The sequence below is a fragment of the Apium graveolens genome, chromosome 9 (assembly GCF_009905375.1).
Source record: "Apium graveolens cultivar Ventura chromosome 9, ASM990537v1, whole genome shotgun sequence".
NCBI classification, from domain to species: Eukaryota; Viridiplantae; Streptophyta; class Magnoliopsida; order Apiales; family Apiaceae; genus Apium; species Apium graveolens.
In genome coordinates, this window is record NC_133655.1 from 220,081,115 (window position 1) to 220,098,659 (window position 17,545).

The 17,545-nt window shown below is 35.0% G+C and overlaps 2 protein-coding genes and 1 pseudogene across 2 annotated transcripts; 1 reads left to right on the plus strand and 2 right to left on the minus strand.

Annotated features, from left to right (window-relative positions):
- The first annotated feature begins 803 nt into the window (after positions 1 to 803).
- LOC141686658 (uncharacterized) lies at positions 804 to 5,497 on the plus strand. The gene is made up of 6 exons (XM_074491700.1): positions 804 to 1,087; positions 3,727 to 3,870; positions 4,260 to 4,327; positions 4,445 to 4,495; positions 4,648 to 4,707; positions 4,858 to 5,497. The coding sequence occupies exons 1-6, from the start codon at positions 955 to 957 to the stop codon at positions 5,200 to 5,202; spliced, it is 801 nt and encodes a 266-aa protein (XP_074347801.1). The 5' UTR covers positions 804 to 954; the 3' UTR covers positions 5,203 to 5,497.
- A 1,425-nt stretch (positions 5,498 to 6,922) lies between these two features.
- LOC141687172 (uncharacterized) lies at positions 6,923 to 9,025 on the minus strand. The gene has a single exon (XM_074492358.1). It carries the CDS (start codon positions 8,882 to 8,884, stop codon positions 7,097 to 7,099), a length of 1,788 nt encoding a protein of 595 aa, XP_074348459.1. The 5' UTR covers positions 8,885 to 9,025; the 3' UTR covers positions 6,923 to 7,096.
- Positions 9,026 to 11,511: 2,486 nt separating this feature from the next.
- On the minus strand, positions 11,512 to 12,848 carry LOC141687453 (uncharacterized; annotated as a pseudogene).
- Between the last annotated feature and the right edge of the window lie 4,697 nt (positions 12,849 to 17,545).

Consider the following 17,545-nt stretch of genomic DNA (forward strand, 5'->3'; position numbering starts at 1 on the left):
GCTAGATTTTTTTACCATCTGACTACTGCTTTATCAATTAAATTATCCGTTGAGGACGAAGTTGCTGATATTTTTGGTGATCTGCAAAACCTGTATCGAATCTGGGACGGTGATGATTATTGCAAGAGCTCACCTTTCACAACCAAAGATTGTTCATCTTTTGCGGGTTTACACTTTCGGCATGTCTATAACTGGTATCCGGCATGTAGATAGCTGAGGTGCTTTCGGCATGTCTATACCTGGTGTCAGACATGTAGATAGCCGGGGTGCCGCTTCTCCAATCTCATTTTATGCGATTGTTGTTTCTGAACATTGAGCTAACCATAGTTTTTACGTGATATGGTCAATTGCGATGTTGCTATCTTTAGAGATGCTGGTGCAATTTGGATCGCTTGGGATGTCTTTGATTTCGTTTTTAGCTTAAAGAATTTTTAAATTCTATGTGTTAAACGATCAGGAAATAAATCATCTAATTGATTTTAGTATGTTATTTGTTTAATCACCTGGTTGTATCGACAGTTGGGGGTTTGTCCCGGCTGTATTATATTTAATTTAATGAAATTTTCTGTATTTGTCAAAAAAAATAATAATTAAACATTAAACCCAACATCCAAAAACTTGGCCCACAAATCCTGAAATGAGCACGTCCCGAAACTCAACTCCAAAACTAATAATTCAATCGGTATTCCGACAAAAAAAATAAATTAATCCACTCGGTATTATTTACAAAAATTGGTATCAATAGTAAATTTTTGTGAATCAACTTTATTAAAATCCAATTCTCAATTTAAAATTGATATTTTACTCAATTTGGGTTAGCGTGCATAAGCTTAAATATAATAGGACTCTCTCTCTCTGAGCTGCGTACACCAAATTAGCTCCACTCCCACAAGCAATCTTTGAAAAAGCTACACACACACAGATCAATTGATTGATAGGATAATCAAAACCCATATGGGGAGTAATAACAGAGGCAATAGTGGAAATTACAGGAACCCATGTCTCACAATGCATCAACCATGGGCTTCTTTGCTTGTTCATGGTATCAAACGTATTGAGGGTAGATCTTGGCCTTCTCCTATTAAAGGTACTTATATATATATCACAAATATGTTTGCTTTTCTTGATTTTTGTGATAAAAATTCAATCTTTTTCTTGATTTCTTTTGTTTTTCAAGTTTTCCCCTTTTGGGCATTTTCTTATAACTAATTTGTTTGATATTTCTTTTTTATTAATTGATTATATTCAACTGTCTTGTCCAAGGCCTTTTGGGTTTTTGGTGTATTCTATAATTTACCCCTTTTGCTGTATTTGGGGTGCTGTTGCAGTTTCTGTATTGGTGTATATGAAGTTACTCCACTGTCAGTTTGGCTAAAATTATGAAATTTAAAAATTGATTCTTTTAATGTTCAGAGATATTAAGTTCTGACTTTAGGATTCTGAAGGTGGAAGAAGATTGGAATAGTTTCTCTTCGAAAGTTTATGTGAATAGAATATGTCTAAAGAAAACTGCGCGTCATTAACTATTTATTTGCGTTTTTATTGTGTAATGGCATGTGATTAATGTGGCTCTGCGTTATTGTTAGTTGTACTTGAACACTCAATAGTAATGTCCTTGAATTACCGAAGGTAAAGAAAATGAGATTGTATTTACAGTCTGATTATCCCGTACATGTTTTGTTTTATTAAGAGATCCTTAGGTAGTCATGTGGGTTATTGGGTTTAAAGTAAGTGACTAAGTGTTGTAAAATGCATGCAGGGCAAGGTTTTTAGTTAGAAGTAATGACATTATCACATGACGTAACTATGTAAGTTTAAAATTGACAATAAAGTGCACACAATAATATAAAAACTCATACATGACCCAATTGCTTCGGATATAATTGGTAACTGCGATGACCAGTTGCTCGAAAAGAGGCTTCATGCTGATGTGTGTACCGATTGCTTCAAGTCTTGCGGAGATGAAGAGGAAGAGAGGAAATTTGAGGGTCCTGACTCCTGAGATCCAATATAATGATTTCGAAGCGTTGAGCTCTTAAACTTTGGTTAACTATTCATGTCTAGTGGCCTTCTCCATAATGTTTGGAGGCAAAGTCTATAAGAACTAGTAACAGGTTTATTTCAATAAGCAAATTCATATATACAATCAGCTCAAATGAGAACTAGGGAACTGTAGAGACTGAGAACTAAATGTGTTGCAAAACCTCGACGTAGAGAAAGTGCAGAACTAGCATGTATGTCACAACAATATCACCAATTCTCTAAATTTTTTTTTTTTATAAATAAAGTAAGCCATTTAATTACCCATGGGCCATGACCTGTTGCTCTTTAGAAACTCTTGGACTTTCTTTGAGTTTGTGCCTTCAGCAACACTATTTTTGCTATCATATCCCGTTTTCTACATTTATATATTGAATCTCTTAATAGTAGCTACTAGAAACATACATGTTTAGAGGTGAAGGTTATTACAAAGTTGTTTTTGTTGACATAGCCTCTATGTTGTTTTTATAGAACTACTTTTGGCAGTTGCTGGTTTTCTCTGGCAAGTGTTTTCAATTTTCTTTAAAATTGATTCTTTGTTTCTTGTTCTCTCTGCCAAACGACCTTATGTGATGAATATCTAAGACATTGCATTTGGTATCTTTCAGATTGAGCAGACTTCATATCTTTACTGAGACTCATATATAATTCAGACGATGATACTATTAAATTTACAATGATACGTCTTTCAATGAATTTATTTTTTTGAAGCACTAGTGAGTGTTCTAATCATGTATGATCCAGGCAGCAATGAGCCATTCAAATAAACACCTTATTTTTTAGTGGGAGATTGATTGTCTCCACCACTACGTGTAGTAACTTGTCTTGGGATTTCAAAGATATACTCCCTCCGTCCCCCTCAATTCTTTACATTGGGGGACGGGGAGTCTGCACGCACTTTAAGGCTCCGTAAAAGTATAGTTTTATAATTCTTTTTTAATTTTTTTTTCGTTTGTATAAAAATTTAATGTTCAAATTTTTATACAGAAAAAGAAAATTTTGAAAAAAAGTTGAGGAATTATGTTTTATATTTACCTTAAAATGCGTGTCGAGTATTGAAAAAAAATGTAAAGAGATGAGAGGGACGGGGGTATAAGATTGTAACTGAAACAAAGACTTGTCCCAGTTTGGCTAGTCAACTACTCTAATGCACTCACTGTTGAGATAAGCTGTAATGATGAGCCGCAGTTGTGAATCTTGACCTGTCCATTTAAAATGCTGTGAAATCCAACATATAAATTTTTTAAGAAGGAAGTTGAGATAACTTCAGGCGCTTAGCTTGCATTTCTGGCATGTGTGCCTTCTCAGGACTTCTGAAGATTACTATACACTGTATGCAGTTCTAATGGCAGGGATGATTTGTAATATTGAAAAAATTAAATATAAATTACCTTGAAAATTATATACAGAATATAATTGTCTACCTTTTTAGCCAAAGAGGGAAAATTGTTATTTCTGTCCTCTATAAATTGAACAGGAAAAAACAAGATAACATTTTGTTATTTGACTGACAACAATACATAGTTCTCCCAAATTTATTGACCATAGCTTTTGTGGATCGATCGCTCTTTACATACTTGTCTTTTTCCATTACTTTTATGGATAAATCGGTCTTTACATGCTTGTCTTTTTCCATTATTATAGAATGTCTGTTACTCTTTATATCATATTTTATTGGCTTTGTAGGACGACTTTGGATTCATGCTGCTGGTAAAATCCCAGAACAAGAGACAATTAAAGCAATGGAAGATTTCTACAGAGAAATTTATGCAGTGAATGGGATTACCGATATCAAGTTCCCCGATAATTACCCGACTTCAAGACTTCTAGGTGCTTATCAATTACTTTTTTCATTAAGGTTCTATTGCGAAGAGCTCAACCTTCTTTTGTTCAACATGTTTAGTTGATTAATAATATTTTTCAACCGCTCCCCATATCTCTGTATATATTATTTTTTTTTCTTCTTTTTCTTCCAAAAAAGCGTATTTTATGGTACACATGTTTTAGATAATTGTTAATTTGTTATTGTCTAATGTTTGCTTTCATGCTTAACCTACCAAACACTAGATATATTTGGTTGTTTGCAAGTGGACTGAGCTGATTATTCCTAAAATGAATGAAGTTACTAGACATGTACAAGTAACAAAGAAAATGTGTTGTTTTGCATTAATTTTTTACCCGGAGATCTATTTCATATATGAAAAAGTATCTTTGAACAGGCTGCGTTGAAGTGGTTGGCTGTGTTACACTTGAAGAGCTAAAGTGTTGGGAGGATATCCCTGAAGGGGTTGGTATACCATAATTGCACTTTATCATTCTCAAGACAAACTTTAGGACTGGTACTTACAGTTTAATTTAGCAACATGCAGTTTTCGTTTCATATATCATAGATGTGTTTTTGCAGGTGAGGCTTGAAGGTCAAACAAATTTTTGCTGGCTTTGCGAGAAGCCACAGGTTAAATTTTATTTGAGAAGCCTTGTTTCTTTGACATTGAACAAATGTTTAGGAAGGTTTCATAGCGTGGGTGTGTATCTATCTATGTATAATCTTTATGTTTTTATATTCGTATATATATTTACTTGAGGATTGCTTTCTCTTGAGTGCAGAAATTGATTATCCCATTTGAAATGAGGGGGTATCAAGGCGTTTATAATTTGGAAAGAAAGGTACTGTACAAAGCTATCAGATGGATACACACGCGAATATTTAAATACTTTTTTTGTTGATGTTTACATTAATGAATATATTTGATAGATCTCCAATTATTGATGAGTTGTGAGTACTAACCTGGCTTCATTTCTTTTGAAAATTTCCAGATCTTTGATTCAGCTATCAGAGGCCTTGCTCCTATTGAAGCTCCCCTAGAAATTAAGTTTCCAGTTCGAAATCCACAAGATCGTTTCTCATTAAAGCCAAAATCACCTTTAGCGCGTGCAGATAGCTCTAGTTCATCTGAAATAGAGAAGAAATCACCAGCTCTTGCTGCGGCTATATCGGGCGCACGTTTGGCTGCCAACCAATTTTCAAAAAAGAATCAGTCACAAATTCAAGATGATGTTCCTATTTCCACAAGAACAAGAAACAGAGGCGGAGACCAAGGTTCAACTTACCGGAAGAAAGAAGTTCAAACACTACCAACTGAATCGCCCAGGCAACAGTGATAGCAATGGCATCAACAAAGGGTGAAAGATGGTAACTATGTTTCTTTTTAACATCCCGATTGTGATTAGTACTGTAGTTCAAGTGCATGCCAACTTGTTCTCTTTGTATGCTTGTATTATTAGTGTAGGAAGATGATGCTCTATTTAGTTGACCATCTTGTAAGTAATAAATTTGTGAGTTTGACGAATTATGATTAGATTATAGTTGCAAACACTCTCTGTTGCAAATATCTGTATACGATAGAACTTGGCACAAGTCTTATGTTGAACTGATATATGCCAGGAATTTTCAGAATCGCTTTTGTACGAGCACAATTAAGAAAAGCAACAAGTTTCCAGTTGTAGATGAAACTTATCTGAGTTGATTCTTAGATGAGAAGCATTAACAATAGAGCACATCATACTGATTCAGAGCTTTATGACAAAAAAATTAATTATTATTTATTTCAGGGCAGTTTCAATACCGCATCATGACTTTTGTCTTGGTTTACTGATTTATATAGTGGTTTTGGGTTCCCTCCGTTTTTAATTTAAAAAACTCGGAAACACAGCATTAGGTACCAGAAGTCTTATGTTTCCTCTAGACGACTCCTACCCTGTCTTTGATAAATCGAGATCTATATCACTTAAAACTATATATCTTTACACTTTGTTCCCTAAATCTATGATTGAGAGCAACCTCCAAAAATAGGGAAACACATTTACAAATGCTTAAGATGACCTAAATTCATGTTGCGGACAAAATAACTCTATGCTTAAAGATTGATTCCATTAAGCAGGTGAAGTTATGTGCAAAAGCTAAAAGTGATGAGCTCCCCCTCCAGAACTCTTTCAGTGAGCTCAGACACCAATAAACCAAGTGCCAGCAAGGCCATCATTTAGAACTAATGCATCGGATGCAAATTTTGTATTCCCAAACATAACACTCCAGATATTTTTCTACACCTAAACTAAAGTTCAACACCCCATTTTAGAAAGGAATGCTTACCCTATTCATTTTCTTCACTCGTAACAAATTTGTTTTTTCTCAAATTATCCCCCCCAACTTCTATTATTTTTCATTAATTATATTCATTCTATTCCATTTCATTCTCCTCAACCAAATGCAACAAATAAAATTTTCTTCCCTAGCTACATAAGCTTGTAGTCTAATGTTTTCCTCCATCCGGAAAGCAGAATATTTTTGTTATCAATTTTCTGTTAGAAATAAAATTTCCTCATTTACCTCTCTTCTAAATCTTTTAACATTCTGAATAAAAATTCTTTTCCATGGATGATTGAGCACAGGCCCTTAAGTTATTCCAAAGAGGATCTCTTATGAATTTTCTGTGTTCCCAATGAGGTATATTTGTTAGATTGCTGCCTACGCTTTCAGGATGGTGTCTATGTTAGTTATACCACAGCTGTGTAGAAGCTTTCCCCCATCACGCGTGATGTTTCCTGACGCTGGGCTGATATCAGACAGTCCAGGCATGGGTTTTTCCGATGTTAAGATAGTGTGCGTTAGGTCGGTGACAGGGAGGGGGGTTACAAATTTACCAGGCTCTGGATGGAGCTCAAAGCTCACATTCATAAGCTTCACTCTAATGAGTTAGTATTAAGTTTTACAAACTGGTTTAGAACTTCTGCATTTCCATACAAAACTATATAAAGTTTTAGCAGAAAAATCTTAATTAACGAGGCATTATAAATCATAGCATGGGGTTAAGAAGTCTTAGATTATTAAACACTTCAGTAAAACAAAGAGAAAATAATATCTAATAATATAGTCATTGTCCTAATCAGAACTATGAGGGTATTATTCAGTTTTTGTTACTAAACAAAACCAAATATGCAAGTCTTTATTTCATGTGAAGGTATTAATGAAAGAATACATAAACATATTTATGCTGGATCAATCATCATACAGAGTAAGCTTTTGATACTCTTTACCAGAAATAGCAAGCTCCATCGTGATCTCTGGATTAATTTCCTTCTCTTCTTCTTCATTCAAGAAGAGAGTCAACAAGTTTTTGGAAAATCCACTAAGCAGAGCGACTCCATTTTGTTTGGCTGTCACTGGTGTAGAACGAGAGGGCCTGAGATTCCAAAACACAATTTCAGGCACTTTCTCGTACCCATTTTCCTTAAATTTCCTCTGAATGGCTTGGTAATCAGTCTCCCACGGATGGAGAGATGCCTCATCAAACTCCATATCACTAAAAACAAACAACCTCTTTACCATTTGCTCTTCACTCAACTTCGCACCAACAGCAACCTTCAATATCTGATCAAATACCTTCTGAAAATCTGTATTCATCTGCCATTGCAACTGCTCAATAAATTTACACTTTTCCTTGAGAGTATGTCCTTTAATCAAGTGAAGCTCTGGGTATTTACTAAACGTGATCACCTGTCCCTTCCAAGGCTTTTCACTAAGTTCTGAAACTAATAAACCAAGGGCAACAGAAACATCCAATGGATTTGCTTCCTTTTTTCGTGACCACACCAAATCCATACTTCCTGACACATCACAAATTGCAATAGAATTTGATAGTTTACCTTTCTCTAGCAGATCATCCACCATCCTCTTCCATTGCAGCTCTGCAACAGCCTCTTGTCCCTCACTGTCACCAGACAAACATGACCTAATTATATCATGCGGAAGCAATGATCCAGCTGCAATCTTTTTCTTTCCTTCTTTCACATCATCAAGATACTTACTAAACCTATCTTTATCATTTGACATGAATATATCTGTGTAATTCTTCATTGCAACAGATGCAACTCTGTTGTAAGAAACTGAGCTCCATTTATTCGCACTCATATAAACCTCAGGCAACTGCAGTACCTCACGAAGTGGGACGAGTACTTGTTTCCTCAACCTGTCTCTAACTCTATACTCATAATGTGCATCTTCGATCCCTTCATATTCAGGGTAAGTCTCACGCGGAAATACTTTTTTTGCAATACTCCCACAAATCAGTGTATATTTATCATAAGAATTATCAAGTGAAGGACACCACTTTGCTGCTAAACTAATATTATTCATCTTACCCGAATTGAAGCACTCTATATCTGCCTTCAACATATCCGCAAAAAGACTTGAAATCTTCTCGTATAAGAACTGAAAGTACATGTCACTAGCGTACAACTTTCGCAGTTTCTCAGCTCTTGCCAGACGTGTCTCTTTTCTTAAAATGCTGGCTTGTTCGCTCTCTCCTCTCATCTTCACCTCATTTGCCTCAACCCTCCTTTCTCTAGGCACATCTCTTGATTCCTTCAGTTTTGCATCCTCAACTTCTTTACCTTCTTTAGACCTACCCTTTGTTGAACTCCATTCCTCTTGAATCTTTGCTCGTTCTTCCGCGCCTTCAATCAAACGAAAGAGAATCTCAAGCATATCCTTAAGATAGCCAAATGAGGCCATAGCCGAGACATTGCATGCCAGGTTTTTGTGGTGCTTTTCGTGTAGCCAAAGCGCAGCAGTGTAGAAGCCTTCCTTGTCAGACTTACCTGTCCCTTTAACCCCTCGAAGATTGCAAATAAGTTTAAGAGTGGTGAGTGGATCATGAGGCCATGCTGATTCGAGATACGTATCAATGTCAGAAGACGGTGTACCCGGGACTATATGGAAGAAGAAATCGAGACAGGGATTGCCCGTGGACACATACGTAGGCGACCTGTTTTCGGTTAAGCTCATTGCAGGGAAGCCATATGTATTTTGTGTTGCGTGAAGAGCCTGAGATGATTTGCATCTGTTTTGCAGTAAAAAGGTTTTAGGAGGAGAGGCTAGGGTTTTAGGTTGTATGTTTATGCAGGGTTTAGGAGATGCAAAGTAGGTTAAAAAACGTACGGAGTTATTGAAGTTAAAATTTCGAGTAAAGACATTGGATTTACGAAGTGACTGCATAGCTGCTGCTAGTGTTTAGATTAATGACAATCAGAAGCCAAGAAGAAAATGAGAAATAGGGTTTGAAATGACTAGTTTCTTTATATTGATGATTTGTAGATACTTAGTGACCAAGAAAATGATAATTTCTCTGTGATCAGTTATCTTCCTCCGTTTAAGAATTATCCTTTTATATATTATATCATTTTCCATTGTGGTAGATCTGGGTGAAATTTTGTCACCAGAATCTTAATTAATTTAGAAAATGTATTATATTGCAGTTTATTTTGTTATTTGGATGAAAATTTTATTGATGATATAACTATGAAAATTTTATTGATGATATATTTTAAGGGTTCTTTATAGACCCAGCAATACTGGTATACGACATGTGAATACGGTCCGAAACAACACGAAAGTATACAAACACGAAAAAATACGTATATAATTAGTGTTGGATTTGGGTTTTCAATATAGGTATACGACACGGAACGAAAGTACGCGGAATAATTAAATAATAAATTTTTTAAAAATATATATACTAAATACCAAATGTGAATTTTACCTATTATAAATAACATATATATAACTGTAAATACTAATATATATTTTATTGTTCCTTAAATACGTGAGTGAGCACTTCACCATTTTATTATCTATTGCATTTTTTTAACAACTAATAATTTTCATATATAATCGGGTATATTTTAGTGTACTAAAGCGGATAAACACGAATATATTAGTTCGGGTTAGTGTCACCAAAATTGGTATACGAATGCAAATCTGGGTCTGGTTCGAGTTTAAGATTTGGTACACGAAAATATAAAAGTACACGGAATGTTTGTACATGACAAGCGGAACGTTGCCAGGTACAGTTGTATATATATAGTCACAAAAATCTTCATAATTTATTCATCATAGCAAGTTAGCAACTTTATTACATTTGGCCGTGAGTTTGTTACAGGCATGACAAAGGAGTTCCCAGAGGTTCCAAAGATCAATTTCAGGCACTCTGTTCCTCAATATCCTTCACAGACTCACTGATGCTTCATCAAGATTCCTATTACTAAAAAATAAAAACAATAAAAAATCTTTACTGTTCTTTCCTTAAGATTGCCATCGACAGCAACCATTACAAATAGGTAAAAACCTTAAACAAAATTTGTACCCGAATTCATGTTGCTGAAAAATTTGCTCTTCTCTGAAAAGTGGTCAGCTGCCTCTTTCAAGACTCTTCTGTTTAGTTCCGAAACCGATAATCAAGTGCCAGCAACACCTATTAGAGTTTCTTCCATACTTCATGGAACATCAGAAACTGCAAGACAGACTGTTTGTTTTTCTTTCTTAAGCATATCATTATAATTCTTACCCATTGCTAATCATTTTCCCACTGCAAAGTCACTATAAGACATAACTATGTTATTCAGAACTAATGCATTATCTGCAAATTTTGTATTCCAAAGCTTTACAATCATAATATATTTCTGCCCCTTGGAGTATCTTGGTGTAAGAACATATTTCAGTTGGTTTTTGTTGCAACATACGCGGGCAATTATTAGTGCCTGGAAAAGTGGCACCAAGTACTTCTTTCCTCAACCCGTCGTCTGCTCCAAACATAATTGGAATCCTAAATTCCATCATATTCAGGCAAGATTTAACACTATGGCCAAATTATTTGTAAATTATACTTCTCCAGATACGTCAGCTTGTAATCTATTAATTTCATCTGTTTAAAATGCAGTATCTTATTTTATTTTAGTTGTTTCTAAATTACAAATAAATTTCATCATTGTGCCTACTTTTGCATATTAACAAGTTTCTAGATGAAAATCCTTTTCATGATTGATGGAGCCTCAGGCCCTTAAGATATTCTGAAAAGGATCTCTGATAAATCCTCTATGTACCCAAATGAGTCAAAATTTGTTATAATCCCGGCTAGGCTGTGTTTATGTTAGCTAAAACGTGGCTGTGTAGAAGCTTTCCTTGTCAGACTTTAGGTGCTTCTCATTCCTCTCAGCTGGGTGCATGTGAGCTTGTGTGGTGAGCGGATATATTTCAAAAAAGCCATTGTGATTTGTGACGATCAACAAGACACCAGTTCTAGTAGGCTATTGTGCAGGTGTTCTGGCAAATTGAAGTAGTTTAGAGTGCTGCTGGTTGAAGTTGTAACTTCTTCAAAATCATTGGCGGGGTGATTTATTTTCGAGATCAAATCTGTTGACCCTTAATAAGTTTAGAGTGGAGCCGCTGGTTTGTATTGCTTAATATTCTAGGTAATAAGTTTAAGAAAATCTACTATTTTTTAGTCTAAAAAGAGAGACAAGTATCTAATATAATCACTGGCCTAACTAGGACTACGAGTGGCTTGTTTAGTCTTTACTACTTAAAAACATAATTCAAAGAAGCTAAGTTGAACTATGAGGGGCATGTTTATATGTTACTTTACAACTGCCAAAGAAGCTAGTCTCTGTTTAAAGTGAAGGGATTACTTGAAGAAGCCTAATATGTCAATTTTAAATAAACTCAATCAATCATCATACAGAACTAGCTTCTCATACTCTTTACCAGAAATCGCAAGCTCCATTGCAATCTATGGATCAATTTTCTTCTCTTTATCTTCATTCAAGAAGATAGTTAACAAGTTTTTTGAGTGCCTGAGATTCCAAAAGACAATATCGGGCACTTTCTTATACCCTTTCTCCTTAAATTTCCTCTGAATGGCTTGGTAATCAGTCTCCCACGGATTCAGTAATGCTTGATCAAACTCCATATCACTAAACACAAACACCCTCTTTATCATTTGCTCTTCGCTCAACTTTGCAGCAAGCAACTGCAACCTTCAATATCTGATCAAAAACCTTTTGAAAATCGGTATTTACATTCCATTGCATTTTGCAACAATTCAATAAATTCACACTTATCTTTGTATTTCCTTTGTCAAGTGAAGCTGTGGGTATTCACTAGCTAAATGTGATCACTTGACCCTTCCAAGGCTCTCCGAGACTAATAGACCAAGTGCAACCGAAACCTCCAGTGGAGTTCCACACATACTTCCTGAAACATCACAAATTACAATACAATTTGATAGGTTACCTTTGTCTAGCGTATCATCCACCATCCTCTTCCACTGCAGCTCTGCAACATCCTCTTGTCCCTCATAATCACCATCTAAACAACACCTAATTATATCACGTGGAAGCAATTATCCTGCTGCAATCTTTTGCTTCCCTTATTTCACATCCTTAAGATACTGAGCAAACCACTCTCTGTCATTCGACATGAATGTTTCACTGTAATTTGTAATCGCAACAGATGCGACTCTGTTGTAAGAAACATGTCTACATCCATACACAATCATGTACACCTCAGGCAACTCCAGTGCGTCACGAAGCGGGACGAGTACTTCTGTCCTCAACCTGTCTCTGACTCTATACTCGTAATGCGCATATCCGATCCCTTCATAATTCATATTCAGGGTAAGTTTCAAGGGGAAAATACTTTTTTTGCAATACTTCCACAAATCAGTGTATAGTAGTATACTTATCATAGGATGAATCAAGTGAATGACACCACTTTTCTGCTAAGCTTATATTATTCATCTTACCCGAATCATAGCACTCCAAATCTGCCTTTAACATATTCGCAAAAAGAGTTGAAATTTTTTAGTATAGGAACTGAAAATGCATATCACTGGCGTACAACTTTCGCAATCTCTCAGATCTTGCCAGGCGTGTCTCTTTTTTTAAAATGCTAGCCTGTTTGCTTTCTTCTTTCAGTCTCGCCACATTTGCTTTAACCCTTTTTTCTCTCGGTGTGAAAGCTCCGAATACTGCCATGAAAGCTCCGAATACCACCGATTTATTGACCCTAAATTCTTTTTCTCTTTTATACCACTATAAGAGTTTCCAATAATGCCAACAGAATTTTATAACGAAATTATTCCGTTTCAAATTAGTAACAAATTGCTAACGGAATTCAAAATATTAAAAAATTAATATAATAGTAACGAAGACCCAACGAAACAGTAACAAATATTTACCAACAAAAAATTTTGTTGGTAAAATAAGCGGGAAAAGTCCCGCGCAAATCTACCAACACAACTGCCAACAGATTACTATCAGATATTTGCTAATGAAATAGTAACGAAATTGCAATGAATTAGTAAGGAAGTGCCAATAGAGAATGTTCCGTTAGTATTACGTTGCTAAGCCATTACAAAACTAGATTGGTTAAAATTACTACGATTATTGTTCTGTCATTAAATGTAGGCCTCACATTTAATATTTAACAACCTACTCGTTAGTAAAAGAGTAGTTGAGCTGCATCTCTAATTTCTTAACATTTTATTCAAAAATCAATCTACTTCCATACTATTTTTTCTCATCTTCTTCAAGATCTGATCCTCACAAATTATCACAACATATCTCTTTGGAAAATATTAAGGTAAGTTTATTTTTATTATTTCGGTAATTAACTTGTGTTTTGAGATTCTTAAACACAGATAGTTAGTATTTTGTTTGTATGTAGTTTAGCTTGTAATTAATTTTAATTAGAAGTGTTTTGCCATGTCTTAAGTTTTGTAAAGTTTTTGTTTGTATATATGTCTCGATCGCCTTGAAGCATAGATGATAATAAAGGTAGTTAAGTTCCTAGTTTTCTAAACAGCCGTACACATTTTTTATGTTGTTAATGTACAGTGCTATTCAATTTTTATTTTAATTTTATAATAAATTAGTTTAGCAAATTTTTGGATGGGAGATTGGGCATTGGTTGTGTAAACCGATTCATGCTGTCTTTTTTTTATTCCAGGCTCACTTTTCAAAAAGTAAAATATGTACATGTATAAATATTTTAATTATGAATATTTTTTTAGGTTATTATAAAAGTTAAGTATGGATAATAATAGAGGTTGGATGTATCAAAGGATTGATAGTGGAGGATATTTAACTTCGCCTTTTGTAAATGGCTTGGAAAGCTTTATGGAATATGTTATATCTCGAGAAGAATCTATGAATGGAACAAATATTCAGTGTCCATGTTTCAAGTGTGAGAATGACAAATTCTGGAATGCGGAGATAGTAAAATTGCACTTAATGAAGAAAGGGTTTGTAAGAGACTATTATGTGTGGGATCGACATGGAGAGCCATATGTTTCTAGACAAAGGACATAGCAATCCTCCCCACATTACTCCAATAAAAATTGTGGAAGAGATGATGATAACCTAATGTACAACATGGTGATGGATGCTGTTGGTCCAAGTTTTGATCCAGAATTATTTATGATGGCTGGAAAGATTGCGCGAGGAAGAAGTATTCTGAGCTTGTTTCGGTAGCTCGTTCTAACCGGGAAAAGTACAATAGACGAGATAAAAGAATTGACAAGAATGTCTATTTTTAATGGGTTGAATATTGGAAAACACCAAAATTTCAAAGAAAGTCTGTGATCCAGAAAAAAAATCGCCGTAGCGGGGTTGATGGCTGCCATTCAACACATAATAGTGGGTCCGCTTCTCATAGGACTGTTATAGCTTAAGCACCAGCTAACATAAATGAATGAACGGATGAAAGCAATGGAAAATCAGTTAGCCGTGATTATCGAGGCTAATTCAGTCCGACTTCCTCGTTCCCCTGCTGATTTAGATGGTCAAGATGATGGCAATTAGTATTTGATTTAGTATATTCACTATGCATTTTGACCTAGACTATTTATGTTGCGTATAATATGGACGCATGATTTTGTACTAGTTAAAAGCTACTAGGTTTGGTAATTCTGCATTCGGATTTGACATCTTGGTATATGGTGTAGTTTTTGGGCAGATGGTAAGACTTTGGAGAACATTATGCTCATCTGCTATCTTTTGCTCATCTTGTATTGCAACATGATGGTTTGTCATCAATGAAACACAACTATCTTTTGTTATTTTTTGTTGAATATGTACTTTGCTGAATATGTACAGGTTTAGGGAAATAAAATTAGAATCATAATTTTGTTTGGATTCCGTTGGTAAAAATGCGTTATTTAAATTGTTATTAAATTTAACAACAGATATTCTGTTAGCAAGTCACCAAATAGATAAGCCATTAGCAAATTGTTATTAAATTTACAATGGATAATCTGTTAGCAAATAGTCATTAAATTTAACTACGCTGGAATTTTTGATGGCATTCTATTACAAAAGATAGCAATGAAATTTTCTGTTACCAAAATTTACCAACGAAAATTTGGATGTCATTAAAAATCGAGAATTCTGTTATTAGGCTGTTGTTATTCCGTTATGAAATTACTAAGGAAAAATAATTATGTTAGCACTGATTTCCCAACGACGTTAACTCCAACCGATCATTTCGGTTGTCATTCCGTTGACAGGTTGTTTTGCCAACGGATTCCCCTGACGTGCTAATAGAATTTCTGTTGTTAGATTTGAATTTTCTTGTAGTGATACCTCCCCTTGGTTGATTTCCATTCCTCTTAAATTTGCATTCGTGCATCAGCGCCCTCAACCAACCGAAAGAGAATCTTAAGCATATCTTTAAGATAGCCAAATGAGGCCATAGCCGAGACATTACACGCTAGGTTTTTGTGGTATTTCTCGCGTAGCCAAAGTGCAGCTGTGTAAAAGCCTTCCTTATCAGACTTACCAGTCCCTCTAACGCCTCGAAGATTACAAATACGTTTAAGAGCGGTGAGTGGATCATGAGCCCATGCTGATTCCAGATGCGTAACAATATCAGAATACAGTGTAGCCGGGGCTATATGGAAGAAGAATTCGAGACATGGATTTCCCGTGGAGACATATATAGGCGACTGGTTTTCGGTTAAGGCCATTGCGGAAGAGCCATATGTGTTTTGTGTTGCAGCCTGAGATGAGTTGCATCTATTTTGCTAAATAAAAAGGTTTTAAGATAAGAGGCTAGGGTTTTAGGTTCCAAGTTGATGCAGGGTCCAGGAGACACAAAACATGTTAACAAACGTATAGTATTATTATAGAAAAGACTTGGAGTCAAGAGATTAAATTTACCGAGGGATTGCATAGCTTTAAGAAAATGACAGAGGAAGCCAAAGAAACAAGAATTTGAAATTTCAATTTTTTACAGTTTTAATAGGGTTTAATACCACTTCAACTCAGGAGCAATGTTCTAAAAGTCATCTTGTTGTATGCTCAAACTAGACTTATTGGTTTTGTTATTATAATTTCGTTTTGCCTTAAAAGCTTCATGAATATGCAGCTGAAATGATCGAAGTGAGATTCTTATGAGAGGTGTTACATGACTTACGTCATGGGTAGGCTAAAGCTAATGGTATCTGCATTGCCAAGTGCAACATGAAGAGTCTGACGAAGTGAAATTTATAAACCTGAATCAGTGGTGAAACATGAAACTTCCGAAAGCACTTCACAGACAAGCTAGATTCCGACAAAGATAGATTCACGCTCCAAAGATTCTCCAGAAATCTAAATTAGTTCAACCTGCCTCCAAGTATTCTGTGATACTGAATATAGAACCAACAACCAAAAATTGAATAAGCAGGAATATTTGTAAATCTCTGTTCTCCAACTCTTCAAGCAAGAGTTGCAGGAGAAACTCTGGCAAATGTGCACAACCAAACGAAAAGGTCAGTTACATAATTCAGTTCGTCTAATATTTAACTTGGTTTAGGTTTCAAATCCCTTTATAATTCTCTCTCAAGTTTTACATATGAGTCTTTCCAAACTACAGAACGCTGTACAATAAGCGGTGGATCATGGTATCAGATAATAATTCTAAACTAGATAAAGTCTCCAGAAGGCATTACAGCTTTTGCAAGAAATAAAGGAACTCGGCTTATCATTCCTGGAAGTCTTAAATATAACATAGTTGCTGGCTACCTTCAAGTGTTCTTGTAAATTATTTCTGATGCTTTACTTCTTGTCCAATATTTATGATACTTAATTGTGTAGTAACAAGGGAACTCAATTGCATGAAGCAAAGAGGTATGTTTACAAGAACAGAGGCATCATCAAAATTATAATGGGTCATAAATTGAATGATAAATATAAACTGGTGGATCCCTATTGATAGTTTGATGTAGGGAAAACATCTTACACATGTTCCTTCCCTATCTTTATCACCAGAATGATGATGTTAATCGTCAGATTAACAACAACAGAGATCAGTAATCTTTCTCAATTAATTATATCAATGCAATATATTTTATGTATACGTTGTGAACTTAAACATACAATTATTACGTTTAAAATTAACTAATTCAACAATCAACCAAGCAGACCATGCCAAAAATAAACCAACACTATACACACACAAGTCACCTTGAGTAATCAAATGAGCAAATTATACGCATAAATAATATTAGCAGCGCGATGATTAGTCTGCCTTTCATTTTGTCCTTAATAGATTCATTGGGCTTACGATCAAGATTATATCACACAAAATTTTTACATTATTCCAAATGAACAATTAAGCTTATGAACACAA

Bases quoted from the DNA above. Each gene is read 5' to 3' on its own strand.
- LOC141686658 (XM_074491700.1), top strand. From the start codon at position 955: ATGGGGAGTAATAACAGAGGCAATAGTGGAAATTACAGGAACCCATGT. The intron at 3,871-4,259 runs GTGCTTATCAAT...ATCTTTGAACAG, and splicing joins CCCGACTTCAAGACTTCTAG to GCTGCGTTGAAGTGGTTGGC. The intron at 4,708-4,857 runs GTACTGTACAAA...GAAAATTTCCAG, and splicing joins TTTATAATTTGGAAAGAAAG to ATCTTTGATTCAGCTATCAG.
- LOC141687172 (XM_074492358.1), bottom strand. From the start codon at position 8,884: ATGAGCTTAACCGAAAACAGGTCGCCTACGTATGTGTCCACGGGCAAT.